Raw genomic sequence first — 22,427 nt, 5'->3', positions numbered from 1 at the left:
CTCCTGGAGGAGTCCTCGCAGAAACGAAGTCAGGCCAAGGCTTAGGGTAACTTTCCCAAGTTTGCACTATGATACAAAACGTCTACAAGCAACAAATAATCTTGCGGGGACCTAAATCAGAAACACTAACGTCCCCTCAGCAGCGAAGAGTGCTTTTGAGCGTGGCCCCCAGTTCCACGCTGTGCCGGCGATCACCACGAGCCGCCCCCAAACTCCCACACCTCTCCCGTGTGGCTTCCCTGCCACAGCCAGGGTGTGGGGTCCTCACACACAGCCAGCCGGTCACCAGGTCGTTCCCCCTCCCGGTTCCCAGGCACTTGCCACCAGGATAATTCATCCTCCTGTTCCGTGGCACATTTGATGGTGGTTGAGACAGTTTGCGCTCAGAACCGACCCAGAGGGACTAACCAACACCCGGAGCCAAATCACGCTCTTCCTGGCGTGTTAAGCGGCGGCCAGGATGGTGCTTATGCCAGGCACCACAAGTTTTCCCCGATATCCGTCCCACCTTTCTCTGAATAATAGAAACCCCATTTTTATGTGGCACAGGGCCACCCAGATGGTAATTCCCAGTCTCCCCATGAAAATGCTAAGTGTAACTTTTAAGAAACATCCTTAAAGGTAAAGAGGGGGGCCTCCCTCCCTACCTCTTCCGGTCTGCAAGGTAAAATGCAGATGTAATAGCCGGAACCCCAGCAGCCGTATTGGACAATGAGGTGACCCAAAAGCCTAGAATCCTTGCTAGGACCCAGGGCCCCTGGTATTCCGGAGCACCTCACAGCCCTGAAGGACTACTTCTGAATAGTCTTCTGTGAGTGAACAAATGTCAACTTTATTACAATACCGTTTCTTTCATGCCCTGGAATTCTTAGTCGAACCGAATCCTAAAACAATGAGCCTAAGGAGACGGTAACGTGGCAGCCGGCAGTCGTGGGGGGAGCACCTGGGGCCACCACTCTTCTGACTCAGAACAGATTTCTTAAGTCAAGTAAGGGTCTGCTCAGACACCTATTTTGTGACATCAGCCCTTTTACAGACAAGATAAACCCCTCTACCAACCCTGGCGTTTTAAACCCAGAAGCAGTGGGTTCAAGGCGCAGCGGGAGGAACTGCTGGAATGGAACGAGGGAAGAGGGGGTCACGGCGGCTACTCTGGAATTAAGCCTGCAGGTGAGCGCTAAGCAGCGACCGTTCCCTCCTCCTCCGTAAGTCACTGTCACCGCTGTGCGCAGTGCGCCCTGCACAGGACAGTGCCTTCCTCGTTTACACCGTCTTCCAAGCAGAGGAGGTGGGTTCCGTGGCCAAGTGGAATGACTAATGACAAAAAGAAGACCACGGATAAGCCTGGAAAGCAAATTAAAACCGTAAACGGAGAGCCTGAGACAACGCCAGCCACACGGGCGCCACAGTCACCCAAACACGCGGCGCTAGCCTCCTACCACTGTTTTCAGGGGCCGGAAGTCACCCCCCCTCATCGTCCAGCCGGACCCTCCCCACCCCTTTCTTAACGCCTTCTCTAACGCTGTCCTAATCATTCGAAGTCACTGTGAACCGCTCCACCCCGCAACATGCACAGCACAGGCAGGACGGGGGGCAGCTGGACCTGGAGGGAACTGTGGGGTCACCGGACGCCTCACAGGGGACGCACGCCCACACCCACACTCGCTCCCACACACGCACAGCTGGACACGCCCACACCGCCGCAGTCTCCCACAGGCGGACGCACGGACCACACTCACAGCCTCACACAGACGTGATCCCACACACGCAGTCACATACGTTCAACACACACGATCCCACAATCACACGCACAGTCACACACTCACACACTCTCACCCCGCAAATGTGACCCTCACGGAGCCTGGGTACGGAGGAAGCCTAGGCAGTGGGGGAGGGGAGGGGAGGGAGAGCGGGGAGGGACTCGGTCCCACGGAGAGAGAGGAGGAGGGCAAGGGCCAAGAGCTGGGCCCCACAGCGTCTGGGGGAGGACAGCGCCTGGGCAGGGCTCACAGCGTGCGCCCCCAACAGAGGAGCCCCTCGCGGCCACGCAGGGGGTTGTGCTCAGGGGCAACGGAAGGCACGAGCAGGGGGCGAGGCCAGACCACGCAGGCTAAGAGCCGGGCCGTGGGCGCAGCAAAGCCAACGAGGACGGATGGGCATGTCCTGCATGCCAGGCCCTGTGCCAGGCGCCGGGCACACCAGTGCCAAAGCAGAGAGACCCCGCCGCCCCGGAGCCCGTGCCCGGCGGACCCGCGGCCCTCTCTCCCAAAATAAATGAGGAAGGGGGCCATGAAATTTATCATAAGCCTCTGAAACAGGGCACCCTCACCGCGCAAACGACACGCACAGCGCGAGTCAAGTTCAAAGACGTGAGGCACTCAATGGAGAGCCGAGGGGCCCGCGAACACGGCCCCCTTGTGAGTCCCTTCCCCCGCAGTGCGCCAGGACGCCCCTGCGGGCTCCGTCCAGGAGAACGAGCACGTGCCGTGGGTGACCGCCCGCCTGGGCACCGTCCCCGGTCGTGCCCGCACGCCTACGGCCGCCTCCGCTCCGCGCCCTGCCGGCAAAACCTCACAGTCGGCTCTACGGACTCAGGGTGTTCAGGAAGTGGCCTCGGGGCTTACGCAAATGACAGCAATTTGCCTCTGAGCTCACAAAGGCCAGCGGCTGGTGAAGCAGGGCAGGGGAGCACCCCGGAAGGCGTCGGTGCAGCCGAGCCCAGCCTGCCCGACGGGCCGCGGTCCCGGCCCCGCCTCCCCAGACCAGACCTGCATCACAGGCAAGTGCGGGAACGGCTCCTACTCCCGTGCCGGAAAGCTGCGTTCGAGGACAGCCCCAGGTTCGAGCACCCATTTGAAAACCACACGTTTCTGCTGCGTGGTTTCCACACTGCGCTGACAGTAAAGCTCCCTCGGTTCCAGATTCCCGTCTAGGGTCACTCTGCCCGAGGCATGCAAGCTGCTGGCAAAACGGCAGATCCTCCGGGATTCTCCCATTAAATCGGTGTCACGAGAAGGTTCTCTTGTCTCAGAATATCGGGTCCCTGGCGGGAATCAAACAAACAAGGCTACTGGCGGAGCGGAGCCACACGATGACACTTCTGTCCCCGGTTCTGTCTCTGACACCCGCCGGGTCCTGTGATCTCGTGCTGCCCCGTGAAGGGTGCAGAGCCAATCGAGGGGCCCCGTGTTTCACCACGAAGCCAGAGAGAGTATTAGCACCGTCTGCAGCTGTCAACAACCTGCTGTCCCCGGAGATAAGGGTGACAAGCTTGTGAAGGACACCGTACAGACGAACAAGTCAGGCACAGAACTGCCACAGAACGTCCCTGAAATGGGAGAATGCGTTCTCCCACGCTGGCAGTTACCTCTGCGCACCTTGGTCAGAAGGGCTAAGAGGAAAACCTTCGGAAGCAGCAGAAGCTGGAGAAGACTGGGACGGCGGCCTCGTCCTTCTCTGCTGCCTCTCCCAGGACCTGGGGCTGCTCCGGGGACACAGGAACCACAGGCTGGGAGGGAGCGCCCTGCCTGCACCGCAGCCACCTGGCCACGTCTGGGTCCCCGGCTCCCCAGATCCCGGGCTCCGAGCCCAGACGCCGCGGACTCCGCGGGGTTTCCCTCAGTTGCCCGTCTCCCTGCCCCTGGAGGACAAGTAACCCCTCCAAGTCGGGGTGGCCCCACACCCCCTGCACACACTGGAGGCACCACGACAGGTATGGAGAGGTCAGTGGGCGCCTAGGGAGGAACTGGGCAGAATGTTCTCCGGGCAGGCAGCCTGGTAAAGGTAAATGCGGATGGTCACCCCCATCTTCCGGGTTCCTGTGAACGTCACGCCCCAACCAGTCGGTGCCCTGGCAACACAGAGGGCGCTGGGCAAGTGGCAGGCACCGCCCCTCCCGAGTCTGGCTGCGCACAGCAACGGGGAGGTGCTGCCCGCCTCGGATCCCTCCTTTGGGACACGGCGGGGAGCACTCTGGCCCGGCAAGCACTCCGCCAGCAACACAACGTGCATGCCGTGTGACTTCCGGTCAGGACAGCCCTCAGCCACGTGCACAGAACGTACTCCTCGTTTCGGGCACTTCTCGCGGTCTGCTGCTGTCTGTCCCTCGGAAGGACTGCGTGACTGCTCCCCGGTTCCCCCACGACACTCCACGCTCCACGACGGCAGGAACCATACCTGGTTTTGCTCAGAATCTGAGCCAAGCGTAATCCCGACGGATGAACGCATGAATCAATGAATTAATGGCTACTTTCCCTACAAGGCTTGGAGCTCTTGGCCAGGAGGAAGCGTCTTATTTTCACACCCACAGCAACTAGCAAAGCGCCCCATATATGGCACACACTCCAGAAAATTTTCCTGCACCGACTCGAGCAGGCATGATTCATGCTCTTGCCTCTCCCGTACCTTGACCAGTGTGGTGATCCGATTCCGGATCACTCACATTTGCTACGAGCCTACGCCTTCTCATTTATCCTGAAGACGCCAGCAATCTGTCCTAGGACCTCCTCTACCGTCCATCTTTTTTGTCCCCAGGAGGCTGCGTGCGGGGGAGGGAAGAGTCCTCAAATTCGTACTAGGGAGAAGGAGAAAATAATGGAAATACTCTATTTTTGAGAGCCCAATTTGGAGAAAGGCAATTTTTAGGTAACGCCAGAGAGCCACGTTTCTAATATGTCTTCCTGAAGGAGGCAGAAAACACAGTTCTTCTCTGGAGAGAACCACCAAAAATAAACCCTCGCCTGCCCGCGATCCCCACGAATGGGACGGTCACGGCGTCACAACAGACACAGGATTCACAGAGACAGGCCGGGGAGGGAGACAAGGAGCGGTCTGGGGGCCAGCAGACGAGCAAGACACCCTCTCGACTTCCCATGAAGATCTTCCTCGCGTTCCTGGCGCTTACACCACTTTCACAGGGAAAGTCCTCAGAAGAAGTGACAGCAGTGGTCAGGATGCACGGCAGTAATTAGGCAGTGTCTTCAAGTGGCTTCCGGGCCGTGGAGGTTCTCCTACACGGGAGACCTGGGGGTCTCGGACGGGGAGCAGCCGGCACACGGCTAACTGGGGTGACGAGGAGGAACCCCAAAGGCAGGCCGGGCTCCCACAGGAGCGTGCACCCCCACGGCCAACAGCAGCCAACGTACTTCAGAGATTTCCTTCCAAGTACTTTAACTGGCAGAGAAAATGAGGGAACACAAGGGGAGAAATGAGGAAAAGCAGCAAGAACTAAAAGGAGGAAAAACCAAGAAGGTCTCCATAGCTCCGAAAAAAGACAAAACTTCATTCCTTTTGAGGAGTAATGCAGACTAAAACCGTATCAATATTCCGGACATAACATGTATAAAACCGTATTTCTCCTTGTCAAAAAAACTCTAGGTCTTTCCGAAGGAAATGAACGCTATAAATTGATCTCAGGCAGTTTACAGTTATCACAGCCCACGCTGTTAGGAATGTTCCCTCTTCTAATCGAGCGGCTCTGAAAAGGCAAGGACTTGGGCTCTTTCTTTCTTACCTCTTCGTTAAGGGCACTTCCCCAGCCTGCCGGTCAAGGATTGTGATGCCGCTAAGTGCTCCTTCGAAGACCAGAGGGGAGGAGAAGGGAGAGATGGGGCAGAGGGGAGAGGAGGGAAGGGGAGAGGAGAAGAGAAAGAAAGGGAGGGGAGAGAGGAGAGGGGAGGGGAGGGAGGGGAGGGGAGATGAGGTAGAAGGGACAGTAGGGAAGCAGGGGAAGGGGGAGGGGGGAGGGAGGGGAGGGGAGGGGAGGAGGGGAAGATAGGGCACAGGGGTGAGTAGAGAAGGGTGAGTAGAGAAGAGGAGAGGAAGGAGAGGAGAGGAGGGGGAAATGGGGCAGAGGGCAGAGTAGGGAAGGGGGACAAGGGGAGGGAAGAAGGCAGGGGAGAGGAGGGCAGATAAAGAGAGGGGAGGAGGGGCGCCTGGGTGGCTCAGCCAGTTGGGCGTCCGACTTCAGCTCAGGTCACGATCTCGCGGTTCGTGGGTTCGAGCCCCGCGTTGGGCTCCATGCTGACAGTTGGGAGCCTGGAGCCTGCTTCAGATTCTGTGTCTCCCTCTCTCTCTGCCCCTCCCCCACTCATGCTCTGCCTCTCTCATTCTCAAAAATGAATAAATGTTAAAAAATATATTAAGAAAAAAGAGAGAGGGGAGGAGAGGGGAAAGGAAGGGGGAGAGGAGGAAAACAGTGGGGCCCGTTCTCCTGGGTGGACTGTTTGTGACAACCCAGATTTCCACTCTGTTGTTCGCAGAACAGGCAGAGCAGTGGGGTCCTGACAACCAAAGCGGCCCAGTGAGGCACCAAAGCAGCGCTGAGTGAAGGAGCACACAGGTGTCAGGAAGGGCCGGCTGACCGGGGTCCCCTCGGGGTCTTGCTGGCCCGCACCCACCTGCGCGGGCAACCCCGGAGAGAACTAAGGGAAAGCACGGCACGGTGGGGACAGAGTCACCCCTGCAAGAGGAGGGGCTGCCGAGGGCTCACCTTCTCTTTCCAAGCCCAGCAACAGGCGAAGCAGTTCACCTGACTCTCCTCTGAACCTGGCCGTGTTTCTCAGCACACGCGGCCCGCTCATGCCCCACCGCCGGGGACGGGTACTGCGGGAGCGGACGAGAACGTCCGCGACCTGAGCACTGCTTCAGAGCCAGCCGTCTCCTTAGCTCACGTGTGCGCATGGAGTCAACTGCGAGTAAGAGCCCCCCGCAGACCGCCTGGCTCTGCACGGAGACGGGTGACCTCTGTCATCTTGCCAACTGAGAGCCGCTCGCAAAATAGAACAGCAAACATGCAAGGACCCCACGGCCCGCAAGCCCATTCCCAGTCACCCGAGGGAAATGAAAACACGGGCCCACGCAAACATTTTTACGCCCACACTCACGGCGGCCTCCTTCACCAAGGCCACAACTGGAAATTACCCAACCGCACACCAGCGGGCGAACGGATCGCGTCGTGGCCCAGACACACGGTGAGACACGCCTGGGCCACGGAGGGAATGAGCCACAGGCACGCACAGCAACACGACCGCATCTCAGAAACCGCGTCGTGTGAGAGGAGGCAGGATGACCCAGCGTGAGTCCTGCGTGTCAGGGTCGGGCAAAACCAATGCGGGGGGCGGACGGAAACGGACGGGGATGGTGAGGGACCTTCCTGGGTCACCGACACCCCCACCTCCGGTTCGTCCTGAAGGGGGCGCACCGTTCGCACAGCTCACCAGCCCCAAGACTGGATCTGGCCGTGCACCTGACTTCGCTAAACGACGTCCAAAATGACTTGTAAAAATCGTCTGCGCAATGGCATGAAGAGAAAAGGATGTTCTAAATTTTTAAAGATTTAAAGAGGGGCGCCTGGGTGGCGCAGTCGGTTAAGCGTCCGACTTCAGCCAGGTCACGATCTCGCGGTCCATGAGTTCGAGCCCCGCGTCGGGCTCTGGGCTGATGGCTCGGAGCCTGGAGCCTGTTTCCGATTCTGTGTCTCCCTCTCTCTCTGCCCCTCCCCCGTTCATGCTCTGTCTCTCTCTGTCCCCAAAAAAATAAATAAACGTTGGAAAAAAAAAATTAAAAAAAAAAAAGATTTAAAGAGACGTGAAATCTATAGAACTGAAACCAGAACAGACCCTCCTGCACCGCCGCAAGTTTGTGCGCGGGACCGGACACCGGCGGCCCGGGCCGGCAGGCGGCCAGTCTCCGGCGGGGCCGAGTGCCGGTCCTGGCGCCCCAAGGCTGCACGGCGCCACCACATCGCCGCCTCGGCCCGCCCCAGGGCCGCCACGGCACCGTCACATCCCGTCACAGCCCGCGCAGGGCCGCAGAGTAAGGTGTCTGGGGACAGCGTAACGAACAACAGGCAGCAGGAAGCCCTGTTCTAAAAGCCCACTAGGGACCGCAGGGAAAAGGCCTCTTTCACAACGGCCACAGAAAGCCGTGAGAACCTTGACAGACAAGTCAGATCTCTGCGAGGAGCGTCTCGGGCCCTGAGGCCCAGGAAGAGAGCGCGGAGTGAAGAGGAAAGCCGGAGCTGTGGCTGCAGACGCCCAGCTCCTCCCAAGCTGAAGGATGCACTCAGCACAGCGGTGGTGAGGAAGCAGACATGAGGGGCCGTGCCGGGAGCAGGCTGGGCCCTGGGGCTCCCGCTGGGGTCCAACTCCGCCTCCCAGACGCCACCTTGCGTGTGGCCCTCGCCGTCTCCCTCGTGCGGTAAGGCGGAACGGCCGTGCCCTCTCGGTCTGCCCCACGGAAGACCCCAGCATCCACACTGACTCTGACACGTCACTTCCAATCGCCTCGAAGCTTAACCTAGGCCAGGCGGGCCACCCCCAGTGCCTAACGGGCAAGCCCACCTTCTACGCCCCCTTCCCTGGAAGTGGAAAGGAGGGGACGCATCTGAGATGGTCCCGGGGCGGCCGCATCCAGGATTTCAGGGTGACAGGACACTAACTCCCATCTCCCGTCACTTACTAGGAGAGGGGCAAATACAGACCAGTCACCGACCGCCTCTGTCTCCGTGTACTCGGTCCCTGCAAGCCCCTTGCCGAGGGAGATCAGGACAGAGACCAAATGGGAAGGGGTGGGGGGCCACGGGGTGGGGAATGGGATTCTCTGCCTTATTAAACTCCGAGGAGGATCGTTCTGTCCCCAGCTCTGCTCCTCAAGAAGTATGGCTATGATCTGTATAGAATAGATGCTATTTACTTCCTAAAATCCAAGATCCAAGGACCGTAAGATGCATTATTGCACCATGTGTCACCAAGGAAAACAACGCTGCCAACTAAGCTCTGACACGGTGCTTTCTCACCGGCTGGAATTTTTATCTGATACTTGGTAACAGACCATCGTCAGCCCAATCAGACAAGTTCGTCACTCGACACGCTCTGGCCTAGGTGCCCCAGCACCTCCTCCGCACGCTCGGAGGTCCTCTCGGAGTCGACTTTACGGGCTCACTCAGCGTCGCCCCGCAGGCCCGGAGGGTGGGTGGTGTTCTTCCGGGCCACAGACCCCGTGCACAGACGCTTCACAATCACGACTGACACCCGCTCCCCGACTGGCAGACCGAAACACTGACCGTGCCCAGTCACACCACGGAGTTCGCTCCCGTGCACACAGGGCAACTCCAGCAATACACACAGCAGTCAGCGTGGTCAGAAACACGCCTCCCGGTCTCGGAGACGTTGTGTCAGAAGAACGGGCATCCTAGTGCCGAAAGCCCATGTGTTCAGGATCATACATAACAAGATGGAGATTTCCCCCAGAGACCGGCAATCAACAGAGAGCCTAATGGAAATGATGGAACGGAAAAACACAACGAAAGAAAAAAAATGGTAGGTCGGCTAAACAGAAGATTGGCCACTACAGCAGAAGAGGGTTTGTGAGCTGCACAGCAGTCCCGGGAAAACATCCAGACAAAAGCACGGAAAGAAAAAACACAACGCCGAACAGAAGGTAAGACGTACTGGGGACACGAGGTCTCACATCCTCGAATCGGAGGGAACACACGGAGCAGGGTCTGTGGTGATGCTGATGAAAACCATCAGGCCCCACGCGACAGAGCACCAAACAGGATAAACACAACGTAAACCACACCTACGAGCATCTCGGCGAGTGAGGAGAAGAGCTTTAAATCAGCCAGAGGGGGAAAACGGGGCACCTTGAAAAGACAAATATGAAGACTCACGGCCAACTTTCCAACAGGACAGACGCCCGGAGATGAGACAAACACACTTTTCAACTGCTTTAAATGGTGGGGGCGGGGGGGACCTTAAACTGAAAAGAAAAAAAATCGCTATAAAATTGCACACCCAGCAAAACGATCTTTCAAAAACGAAACGAAGGAAGAATAAAAACATTTTCAGACAAAAACTAAATAATGTGTTGCCTGAAGATTCACACTAAAAGAAATATTTTAAAACTTCCAGACTGAAGGAAAACGATCCCAGAAGGGGCAGAAATGCAGGAAGGAGTAAAGAGGGCAAAAGAACAACAACACAGCCTTGCACGCGGAGCAGAGCCGCTGGTGGGACCGCAGGGGAGGGCAGGGCAAGTACACGCTGAGGCGTATGCTGCCCGGCGTGACCTCAGCTGAAGGACAGTGCACAGGACGCGCACACAGGCACCTGCGGGGTCACCCCGCACCAGCACACGGCACTAACACAAGGGGACGTGCAAAAATGTTCTGAAACCTGGTTAACATAAAAGGCAAGGGAAAAGGCAGTAGAAACAGACGAGACGAAACTAAGATATAAAAGAAGCCAGACATACACCCAGATGCGTCCACCGTCACGTGAACGGAAGCCCCCGGAGCCCGTAGCTCAGGGCCTCCTCTGGCACCTGTGCTCCTGGCCGTGCCCCGGACGGGCGAGCAGGGCGGCCTCAGGTCACCCAGTACACCAAGAGCCCTTCTCATCCTCTGTGCTTCATCTGAGCCCCTCCTCGGTGCTCTGGGGGAACAGAGGCGAGGCGGCCGACCACCCTGGCGACCAAAGCCAGACCCGACAGACAGTGGGGAGCCCAGGGGTGGAACGTGCGGTCCTAAGACCTGGAAACTCTGGCTGGCCCTCCCCGCCAGGCAGCCGCCCCCGCCGGGGGCCGACGTCCACGCGGCAAAGCTGGAGCCCGCTCTTGGCTGAGCCTGCCCCTGCCGGCAAAGCAGCCCCCGGCCCTGGGTGAGCCCACCAGCCCGAAGCCCCCCGGACAGGTGTCCCAGGACCCGCGGAGCTCCCAAGGCCCCAGTACACCATGCCCTGTTCCCCTCAACTTAAAAGGTGAAGGACTCTCGTCCGCGGGGCACGTAGAAACATAAGCACGTTAAAAGGAGCGGCAGAGCTGCGAAACGGAGACCCCTCTGATTTTCACAATGATAAACACACAGAGAGGACCCCCCCACCCCCACCATGATCGCCATCTCCCGAGTCCTGTGCCCTGGGCACAGCAGACCCGTGCTGTCCAAACTGCTCACCTCCGAGAGGATGACCTGGCTTTACAGTCTAGCTCAAGTACATTCTGGAGATTTCCCCAGGGTCACAGGTCTCCCTGCTCCCAGACGAACGCGGCCATCAAGTGCACTAGTGAAAGGACAGTGTTTGTGAAACAAATTTCTTTAGGGTTATTAAGGCACAGAAAACCCTCTGGCCATACCTAACTATCCCAGACCGCTCCCTCCTAAGTCCCCTGTGCTCTTACCGGAGACTCTTAATAAAAATTTCATACGTGGGACAAATCAAACTGGCCGAAGACTATTTAGGACCTAAATGTTATTATGAGGTAATGTTATATATGTTGTGTGTTATGTTATATATGTTGTAATGTTATTATAACGTTATTATAAGATACCACATACATTATTTAGAAAGGACACAAGTCCTCATGGCTAAAGTTATGGCTTACTTGATTTAAAAATCTCCATTATGGGGGCGCCTGGGTGGCTCAGCTGGTTAAGCATCCAACTTTGGCTCAGGTCATGATCTCACTGCTCGTGGGTTCAAGCCCCATGTCGGGCTCGGTGCTGACAGCTCAGAGCCTGGAGCCTGTTTCACATTCTGTCTCTCCTCTCTCTACCCCTCCCCTGCTCACTTGCTCTCTGTCTCTCTCTCTCTCAAAAATAATCATTAAAAAAAATTTTAAATGTCCATTATGAACACTTACAACCCAACAATAAAGAAAAATAACCCAAGTAAAGAATGGTATAGGGTTTGAAGAGACATTTTCCCAAAGATGTGCAAATAAATGGCCAATAAGTACATGAAAAGATGCTCAACATCCTTCGTTATTAGGGAAATGCTAACCAAAACCGGCATGGCCGTCATCGTAATAATTTTAAAACAAAACACACAGAAAAAAACAAGTGTTGGTGAGGACGGGGAGAAACTGAAGTCAAATGTCGCCAGTAGGATGGAAAACGACTGGGGAAATCCTCCAAAAGGCAAACACAGAGGGGCGTCTGGGGGGGCTCAGTCAGTGAAGCATCTGACTTTGGCTCAGGTCATGATCTCACAGTCGTGAGTCTGAGTCCCACGTCAGGCTGACAGCTCAGAGCCTACTTGGGATTCTCTGTCCCTCCCTCTCTCGGCCCCGCCCTCACATGTGGGCGCACATGCGCGCTGTCTCTCTCTCTCAAAAATAAACAGACATTAAAAAAGAAAAGGTAAACACAGAGTTACATACGAGCCAGCAATTCCTCCCCTAGGCATGTACCCAAAAGAACTGAAAACGTATGTCCGTGCAAGAACCCGTACACGAATGTCCACAGCAGCATCGTTCGTAACAGCCACAAGGTGGAAACAGGCCAAACATCCACCCACAGATGGACAAACACGACGCGGAGCGTCTGTCCAGCGGCGTTTACTCAGCCGTGAAAAGCCCCAGACGCCGATCCATGCCACAACACGCACGCACACGAACGAGTCTCGGAAACGCGGTGCCGGGTGACGGCAGTCAGTCAGACACAGGCCAGGCGCTGCGCGGTTCCCGTCGTAATATCATGCTATGTGAATTTCATTTCACCTTTTCACAGCTCCGTGACATGCCACACCTACAGCAAACCCCTGACATTTAAGACAGGGGCACCCAGAAGCTGTCATGAACCCCCGATTCACAACTACCCCTGTGACAGATGCTTTCCTGGCGGAATGAAGTCAAGCTGAGCAGACGGGGCCCCTCCCCTCCAGTCTGTTACCATCGCCCTGGAGCCGCACTTTCTCCTCCGGCTGGAACCGGATTTGACAGCCCTTCGCAGTTGCGTATGGCGAGCATACGGTGGGCTCCTCACGGCCACCCCCAATCCCGAGTCCCCTGCTTCAGGCTCTGTATCCTCTACTTTCCCAGCACTTCCTCAGACACCTTCGCTCCCGCCCCCGGCACCCTCCCCCCTCCCCCGACCAGAGCCCGGTGGTGCACAAGGCTAGGCATCGGGGCCTCCAGGTTAACCGGGGCCGCACCGGCGGTCTGGGCGCATCAGACATCGGAGCTACAGCTGCAGTCCTCACAGAAGGTGACCGGTCCTCATTTGCCATGTGTCACACACGCGGCTGAGACCAGATCCCGGGTGGGCTTGTTAAGGACACGGTCCAGCCCTGTTTCGCTATTAAACACGATCCTTCGAGCAAGTCATGCGCGGGGACGGGCGGGAGCGGGGTCCCAGCAGGAGGAGCACGGAGCTCTGTGCCAGGGGCTCGGGCCTCCCCACCACCGGCTCCACCGCATCCCCCCCCCCCCGCCCGCCATTGAGCCTACATTTCACCTCGTTTTCTCCTCCCCGTGAACCCTCCTGTGGTGCTTACAGACCCTACAAGTTCAGCGTAAACTCTCAACGTTCACGTCTAGGAAGCAAAACGACAGTTCACGTCTAGGCAAAGCGACAGTTCACGTCGAAGTTCTTCCCACGGCCCCCAGGCCATGGCCTCGCCCCCCCACCCCCCACCCCCCACCGGTGCAGTGGCAGCGAGGAGGCGGCCACCTGCTGGGCCCTCCCAGCCCAGGCCCACCTGCCAGCGGCCCATGGGGTGGGGGGCAGGGGTGCGAGGGGCCATGCTGGGGGGCACGGGGGGATCACAGCCACATAGACATGAGGGGCTACAGTGGAGACACCTCCCTGGCAGTGGCCCGAAATCCACGCTCTCCGGTGTACCGCTCAAAGCCGCGTGGACCCAAATCCCAGGACTCTCCCGCGCCCACGCCAGCCGCCCTGTGACCGCAGAGGCAGGGGTCACCACGGGGGCCGCACGGCGGTGGCACCACACGAGGCGATGCACACACACCGCCCCAGACGGCCGGGACGTGTGGCCGGGGACGGGCTGCTCACCCCTCCGCGTGGCCTGCAGGGTCACCCCCTCCCCCTGCTTCAACGTGCTTGTCGTCTTCTGCCAACAATCTATCGGCGGCCGCCTCTCTGCTCTGCTGGACGCGGTGGCAGGCGGGCTCGGCAGGAAGAGCCAGGTAGAAACGGGTTTTCTGGGGACGGGGGTGGTGCGCGGGCCGGGCTGCACGACCGGAACTGTCCATGAACGCTGTGCGTGGAGAGGCGGTTGGGCGAGCAGGGAGAGGACAGGGTGAAGGGGGGTGCGGGACAGAAGGCTTTGTCCACACCATCGTGCAAACGTCATGAGCACCTGATGCGAAGTGCTTCCCGCCGGGGGGAGTTGTATCGAGTGGGGGCCATCTCCCCAGCTCTCCCTTTGCTCGTGTGCCCTCACTGGCAATGTGTCACAGAAACACTGGCAAGGGGGACAGAGCCCAGCCTTGGGACCGACAGAAAAGGAAGCCGGCTGCTGCAGGAAGAGGGAGGGGGGAGGTGGCTGGCCTGGGGGACAACAGGACGGGATGATGGTGTGACAGTGGCATCACGGATGACTCGTGGGGCATCTTCACTGCTGAGCCACCATGTCAGTTTGAGACTAAGCTCAAGCGTGACCGGCCCAACAGGAGTCACTACAAATGCCTCAGAGCACCCCCAGGCCGGGGCGCACAGTCCCACGGCATGGCTGGGCCCTCCCTCGAGAGTCCACATCGGACGCTGAAAATGCCACAACGAGGCAGAACCCACCCACTCACGAGTCTTGACCGCATCCCTGTAGGAACTTCATTCCGGAACACCCGAGGGAGTCGGGGGGAGAGCTGTCAACGCGGACATATGCTGCTCCGCCCCTACTCCACCCCCAGCGAGGGACGAGCCACAGCCCGTGGGTCTCAAGCGCCGCGACCCGCCCCAGGAAGGAAACCACAGGCCAGGGGGGCAGGTCACCCAGCAGTGCAGTGGGCTTGGAGCCCGTCCCAGCAACCGGGCGGGCAGAGCCGCTTCCCTAGCACCCCCAGCACGAGGGCCAAGCCGTCAGCCCCGCTGCAGGGAGGAGGCAAGGACACGGCCTCACCACAGCCCACCAGAACAGCATCGCACCGGAGCGCTGGGCTGGCAAACACCTGTGCCTCACACCTACAGGACAAGCCTGTGGGCCCCAAGGAGGAACGAAGCTGTCCACTGCCCTTAGGCCCCGTTCCCCCCAGACGCCCCCTCCCACCATACGGTACGGCGACGAGCCACGTTGGTCCAAGCACGCGCTCAGTGGCGTGCAGGCAACCCTGTGACCAACGGCAAAGTCGCTTCGGTTCAAGTGCAGCAGTGACTCCTACTCGGCCGATGACCAGGCGGTGGGGCCTCGCTCTGTCCCAGACAGACTTCCCGCCCGCACGCACCCCGCCGGGCGGGCAGCACTGTAAGAACGTGCCAGGCCACTCGCCCACCACCAACAACCTGAGGAGCACGGTCAACTGAAGGGCGGGATGGAATTCAAGCCCGCGGAACGGAGTGCACACCATGTCGTAAGCACTGTCCCGTGTGGCCCGAGATGTACCTGCAGGGCCCTCGGCCACACACAGGCGGGCCACCCCTGCACACCCTGACCTGGCTCCAGAAGGAGCTCCTACACGCCAGGGGCGCTCCGGCGAGGCCCCAAAGGGCATTCTGCAAACTGGAACGTTCCCGGGACAAAATGGGACTCAGTCAGGGGTCAATGCAGATACCGCCCAGGTGGAAACCTTCAAGTCCCTTCCCCTTAGTGAGTTATAAACATGCCAGCATCAGGTGGCTTTCGGGTCCCCCCCACCGGTAACAGAGGAGAGGGAGAGGGGCCGTGGCCCGCAGCGCTCTGGGGAAAGCACGACAGGAAGGGACCCCCGTTTGCCGCCCCCCCATCGGCTCGGGCCGTTACACCTGTGCCAGAAGCCCCCCCACTTGTTAGAAAAAGGCTGAGAACGACGAACTCTTCACGGGATACGCGGTGCTTTGGATCCCCCAGTCCTGTCGCCCAGTTGTACGCTCAGCTGGGGCCCGACGAGGGGGCAGCGAGGCCTGGCAGGACCAGCAGCCGGCGGCAGCCGCGACAGCAGCTGGCACCCCTCCTTCCATCTCCCGCAGAACACAGATTTATGAATCCACGAGGTAGTAAGGCACAGCCTTAAATTTAATCAAAAGAAATGTCTCACCAGTGGCAAACTGATAAATTATTTAGACAAGGGTTCAGTCGGCCTGGAAAGGAAATCTGGGCCTGAGAGGTCTGGCCACCTCAGAAAAAAAAAAAAAAAAAAAAAAAAAAGCACCGTCCTGACTTCTCTAAATTCCTTCCTGAGCCCAAATCACCTTTATCAAGATGTTTTATCTTGAACAGTTAAAGCTAGAAAAACAAGGAGGAAAGAACACGAGGAAGGACATCAACTCTCCAAGACGCGAGGTGGACAGGTTTGCCGTGGTCAGTTCTCTGCTGCTCCCGTGTGGCGTTGGGGTCGCGCGATCCCCCAGCCCGTCCCGCCCACGGCAACGCGGAGGCACGAATACACTAATGAACACGACCTTATGTCCCCCACCTTTCTGAGTCTCGCAGTCCGGGGCACGGACAAAGAGAAAACCAGATCTATGGGCATCCACACCAAAGGTCTAGAAATTTAATAATGCTCCCATTGTTTTATTGCGGACGGCACATCGACCTCTATTACGGCACAACACTCGAGGGCCCTGTAGAATGCAATAACGTGCTGTGTGTTTAGCTTTGCAATGTTTCAAAGGACCCTGATTTACAGTTAGGAACAGGCACCTTGTACACAAACATCGGAGCCTGGTAATTGCCTCATGTTTTGTGCAAACTCGATGAGGCGGCGCGAGGCGGGCCTCCCTCCCTCTCCGGTGACCCACGGGAGGTTACAAAGAGCAGAGCAGCACCGCTCGCTCCGGGGCACGTACCATCATCACCCAGTGCACACGGCACAGCCCCACGGCCGACAGCAGCGAGCCCGTCAGGTCTCCTGCTGCCTCCATTACCTGAGGCTCGTTTCTGAAACAGAGGAAGCCACCAACAGATGGAAGCAGCAAAATTTTAAACATTTTTATGGTACTTACAAATGAACGCAATCATCTTGACATTCAGAAAAGAAAACGCTAAGTATTCGCTGCTGTGGTTGTGCGTCCCGATTGCAGGCAAACCATCGCACTCCGTCGGCGCGGACTGCGTCTTTCCGGGGGTCGCTGGCCCGCATCCCAAGCCCACTCCATAACCCCGCCCCGACGGGGGTCCCGCCTGCACCGGTCCACGGGCGCTTTTCCTAAGTACCCTATGATCTAGAAACATCCTCCCTCGTCAGCCTTGTGAACTGAATCTCTCCTTCCAAACACTACCTTGCAGATCCGTTCTGGAAACCCCGCTCACTTCAAGCACGTTTCTCAGACTAACAACCGTCCACCCGGAGGACTCACCCCCCCCACCCCCCGCCCTCGCGGCTGGCCCTCCCGCCACCACGAGAAGGGAACTTCTCAACCCTACACTGATTCTATCGTCATTTCTGGATCTGTGATCATTTCCTTATATATAAATGCTGCCTGCCTTACATGGTAATGCCTCTTCCAGATGCCATGGGAGAGATCTGCTCTTAGAAATTCAGATTAAAAACAATAATAGATCCTACTTTCGAAGATTCCATGTACTGCCAGCTAGCGTGAACTAGCCCATGCCTACCAAGCTAAACTAGTAAGAAAGCTGGCCGCAAATCCGCTTAGGACTCCAAAAAAAAACCAACACAAAACTGCAAATCATAGCAAATGGAGTACACGTTACAATACAATATCTTGGAATATCAGACACGCGTTCTGAAGCCCGTATCTTCTCATGTGGTATTTCTTTAACAGTTAATTAAAATGGCGGAGCCCCTCCTGTGAAGGACGCGGCTGGCAGACCTGAATTCAAGGGGCTGCGCTCTCCTGGAGGTAAGTGCCCCCCGGGACAGGGTCAGGGGTAGGCAAGTCAGAAAGGCATTCTCTTACATCCAAACACTGTGGTTCTCCACCTTCTAGATGCCGGTGGCGTGCTCCGTATGTGCGGTCACATGCGGCCTGAAAGCCTGTCTGCACCACGCGCGCACCCTTGGGCGCCTGGGTGTCGTCGCTGAGGTCCCGGAGGGCCTTCCGAGTCCCCAAGGAAGCTACTTCCTAGTGGTAACAGCAGGCATCTCAGCTGTTTTCAAAGGGACGCACCATCCAAACCTCTCCTGAAGGCATCACGTTCTCAAGAGAAAGGCTCCTGGGTTTTTGTAGACCATCAAGAGGAGACAGCAAAGCCCTCAGGCACAGAACAAAACCACCCCTAAGAAACCGCCTTCTGAAGAATGAGAGTCTGTGGCTACTGAGTCGACAAGTCAGAAAGGGGGCACCGAGACGAGACGCACCCCCAGACACAGAGACAGTCACTACCGCTCAGCTATCCCAGGACTACGGGCGGCAGCGGAAGCCACCGAGGGCACAGTCGCAGGCACCAACAGACTCACTCTGGCTGTTCTCTTAGAATGTGAATGCAATGCAAAGACTCCCTAAACTCCGGATCACGCAAGGGGTCCACGGACAAAGACCCCAAGCAGGCAGGCCTCGCCGGGGGCCCTAAGCCACTTGCTTCCATGAAGCAGAGGCTCACAACGGAGGACCAAGGATGGCAAAGCGTCTGGGGAGGAGCCCGCAAGGCCACGGGCCCCCCACCTTCCCCGTCAGGCCCTTTAGAGAATTCCAGAGCCCGCTACACAAAGCTGAACACAAAGGCACCTCCACAAACACCCCAAATTTCTAATCTTCTACTAAAACCATTAAATCTTCAAACCAGCTAAAGAGAAAGGCCAAAGGAAACGGGTCTCGGGGTGGCTTACGAATAACTTAAGATCTTAAAAGCGCCTTGTCACAGTCACCGCATCCCACGCCACTTTCCTTCAAAACAACAAAACCCCCAAACTGTAAGACACAAGCAGCGGAAGGCACGGTAAGTGGGAGTGGCTCCCTACGAACAACCTTACCTTCTGAATCAAAGACCAAGCATATAATAGGTCATCTTTTGAGTGTGGAGTGTTTTTCTCGACTGTCTGAAAACTGAAGAAGGGCTCTGACTAGCTGGGGCTGCAGAAAAGTTACCGAAAATGCATTTCCTGTGCAAAAGAAAAGCCATGATTTAAGAGTACCATGAAAAACGCTTTTCATTTGCTAAAGACTGTGGGGGAAACTCAGGCAAGAGAACGAATTGGAGGGCGCGTGGCCCGGACCACCTGCACACACGGGGTGGGGGGGTGGGGCATGGGCGGCAGCGAGGGGTGTCCAGTCCCCCAGGGACGAGCGCGCAGGGCTGTAAGGAGCCCTCACCTGGAAGGCTATGTGAACCCTGGAGGCGGTGCCCCCGTCAGGAGGAGAGAGGAGGGAGAGGAGAGAGGAGGGAGACGAGGGAGGAGGGAGACGAGGGAGGAGGGGGAGGAGGGAGGAGGGAGAGGAGAGAGGAGGGAGACGAGGGAGGAGGGAGACGAGGGAGGAGGGGGAGGAGGGAGGAGGGAGAGGAGGGAGAGGAGAGAGGAGGGAGACGAGGGAGGAGGGGGGGAGGAGGGAGAGGGGGGAGGAGGGGGAGGGGGGAGGAGGGAGGAGGGAGAGGAGGGAGGAGGGGGAGGAGTGAGGAAGGGGAGGAGGGGGAGGGGGGAGGAGGGAGAGGGGGGAGGAGGGAGAGGGGGGAGGAGGGGGAGGAGGGGGAGGAGGGAGAGGAGGGAGGAGGGGGAGGAGGGAGGAAGGGGAGGAGGGGGAGGGGTGGGGGGAGGGGGGAGGGGGAGGAGGGGGAGGAGGGAGGAGGGGAGTAGGGGGAGGAGGGAGAGGAGGGAGGAGGGGGAGGAGTGAGGAAGGGGAGGAGGAGGAGGAGGGAGGAGGGGGGAGGAGGGAGGGGGGGAGGAGGGAGAGGGGGGAGGTGGGGGAGGTGGGGGAGGAGGGAGAGGAGGGAGGAAGGGGAGGAGGGGGAGGGGGGAGGGGGGAGGGGGGAGGGGGAGGGGGAGGAGGGGGAGGGAGGAGGGGGAGGGGGAAGGGGAGGAAGGGGAGGGGGGAGAGGAGGGAGGAGGGAGGAGGGGGAGGAGGGAGATGACGGAGGAGGGGGAGGAGGGAGGAGGGGGAGGAGGGAGGAGGGGAGGAGGGAGGAGGGGAGGAGGAGGAGGAGAGAGGAGGGAGACGAGGGAGGAGGGAGAGGAGGGAGGAGGGAGAGGAGGGAGAGGAGAGAGGAGGGAGAGGGGGGAGGAGGGGGAGGAGGGGGAGGAGGGAGGAGGGAGGAGGGGGAGGAGGGAGGAGGGAGAGGAGAGGAGAGCGTAGGAAACGCGCTTACCCGTGGCTGCCAGTTCTCGTACTGCTTCTGTAAATTTGCACCGATGGTTTCCAGAGCTTTCTGAGGCCCCATCGACAGAGGATCTGAAGAAGCAATAAAAAGGGGAAAGTTCATTATCCGTGCATCTCCTCGCCGCCAGGCCTGCCTCTCGCTGCGTCCTCCACCATCACTCACTTCACGGCCACCTCGGACCCAAGACACAACTGGGGTTTTCTGCCATCACCAGACCTAGGGAGCTGCTACACCCCCAAACAGGCCAGAACGCACACCGTTCTAGAGAACAGCGCCTTCACCGGATCCACCGGCCCTGTGTCTTCCCGTCCCTGTGCTCACCATGCAGCCTCACGGTCTCCCTGCACCCCCACTGCCTCACCCCCACACTGCCCGCAGGCTGTGCAAAGGAGGGGCCGCAGGGAGGGCCACGCGGCAGTCCCCTCACCTTCTAACGACAGCCCTCACGCAACAGGACGGGGAGGACAGAACGACCATGGTGACGCGTTCGTCTGCGAACTTTCGCCTACGCGCAAAAACCAGTTTCACAAGCACACCCGTGTGTTAGTGGCTCACCCGCCTGTTTCAGGAGTGGATTCTAGTGCAAATAACTCTAACCAGCAACTCCTCAAACTTACTTGGTCTCGGGACTCCTGTGCACCCTTGAAAATTATGCAGAACCCCAAACAATGTTTAAGCGGCGGTATCTATTGATTGGTATTGGCTGTATTCAAAATCAAACGAGAAATTTTAAACAGAGTTCTTCATTCATTCGTTTAAAAGTAATAACAACTCATTACATTTGAACATAGATACTTATGAAAAATGACTGTTTTGCAAAAGAAAAAAAAAAGGAATCAAGGAAAAGAGCAGGACTGCCTTACAATTTTTAGAAATTTTCTTTAGTATCTGGTTTAACACATGACAGCTGGACTGCACTACCTGCTTCTGCGCTCATCTGTCACAAAATGTGGTCCTCGCCGACACAGAGGAGGAAAACCCCACCTCACGCACGGACACACAGACGCTGCCGGGAAGGAGAGGCTGGTTTAAATAGCCTTTGTAGGGGCGCCCCGGTGACTCAGTCGGGTGAGCGTCCCACTTCGGCTCAGGTCGTGATCTCGCGGTTCGTGAGTTTGGGCCCCGCGTCGGGCTCGGTGCTGACAGCTCAGCCTGGAACCTGCTTCGGATTCTGTGCCTCCCTCCCTCTCTCTCTCTCTCTCTCTCTCTCTCTCTCTCTCTGCCCCTCCCCCACTCACACTCTCTCTCGAAAATAAACAAACATTAAGAAAATAACAAAAGAAGTAAAGAAATAAACAACCTTTGCAGACAGTCGTGGCTATCTTCTTGGATGCTATACGACCCCACCGCGGCAGTTTCTTTAAGACTGCGTGACGTGGAGTCTGAAAGCACAGCGATGGCCCTGGATCTACGGCACTGAACCCGCTAGTCTGCTGTGCGCTTTGAACGGACCCTCTACCGACGGATGACGTGTCGTCATCACTGGTCACTTGTAAAACCCTGGCTCACCGAGCCACGTGGATCTTCGGCATTTCGTTCCCTAATAGCTCAAATTTTACCACCGGCAACAAATACTTCCATGTCTACCTAAAGTGACGGCTCACTCTGTTCACCTTCCAGAAAACGCCTGCCAAATGCCCCAGGTCCGTCAGTCGCTTCTCCAGGCAAAGAGGATCTCCCACGAGAAAAGCCACTAGTGTAGCTCAGGACTCACCCACCGTGTGAAGCCTTTCCTCCCTGCGACCAGGACCCGCCACCCGGCAGCCCCCGCCGTCACACAGCCTTACAGGTGTGCTGTAAGACTGTTCACTGCTGAGCCACAGTCCCCAACACAACACCTTTCCTGAACTGTTTGCAGTCTCCTCGTTTTCCGTGTATTAACGCTAAGTCTGCCCCAACGCCCCCAAGCATCCGTCTCAAATACCGTCTTGCACACAGTTGAGATGGCAGCTAATCTCCCTCGACACCCCGGCCGCCCCCCGTGCAACCTCAGCTTGGCAAGAACCTAACACTCCTCCCTGCAGAAGTGGGAATGGCTCCCAAGGACACAGCCTCACGGGACCGGGGACGACAGCACACACGTGACCGGAGTCTCACAGGGAAGAGAAAATTAAGTGCAGAACTCAAAGAGCAGTTGAAGACACAATGAGGGACAACTTCCCACATCTGGCAGGAGACATAAACTTACAGGTTCGAGAAGCTCAGTGAACCTCCAACAGGATTAACCCGAGAAAACCCATACCCAGACACATCACAATCAAATCGCCAAAAACAAAA

General features: G+C 57.7%; 1 protein-coding gene across 3 annotated transcripts in view; it reads right to left on the bottom strand.

The window, feature by feature from the left end:
- Positions 1-22,427, bottom strand: part of RPTOR (regulatory associated protein of MTOR complex 1) — a 335,760-nt gene that overhangs the window by 230,841 nt on the left and 82,492 nt on the right. For 2 of the 3 annotated variants that reach the window (XM_086685560.1, XM_086685561.1), the window contains one exon: positions 20,139-20,221. In XM_086685560.1, coding sequence (XP_086541686.1) covers positions 20,139-20,221 — 83 coding nt within the window. Of the gene's footprint in view, positions 1-16,879; positions 17,196-20,138; positions 20,222-22,427 lie in introns of those variants that run through there. The other variant, XM_086685563.1, reaches the window with a different exon arrangement.

The sequence above is a fragment of the Puma concolor genome, chromosome E1 (assembly GCF_028749965.1).
Source record: "Puma concolor isolate L17-30 chromosome E1, mPumCon1.1.hap2, whole genome shotgun sequence".
NCBI lineage: Eukaryota > Metazoa > Chordata > Mammalia > Carnivora > Felidae > Puma > Puma concolor.
This window is presented reverse-complemented; position numbering and strand designations above follow the sequence as displayed.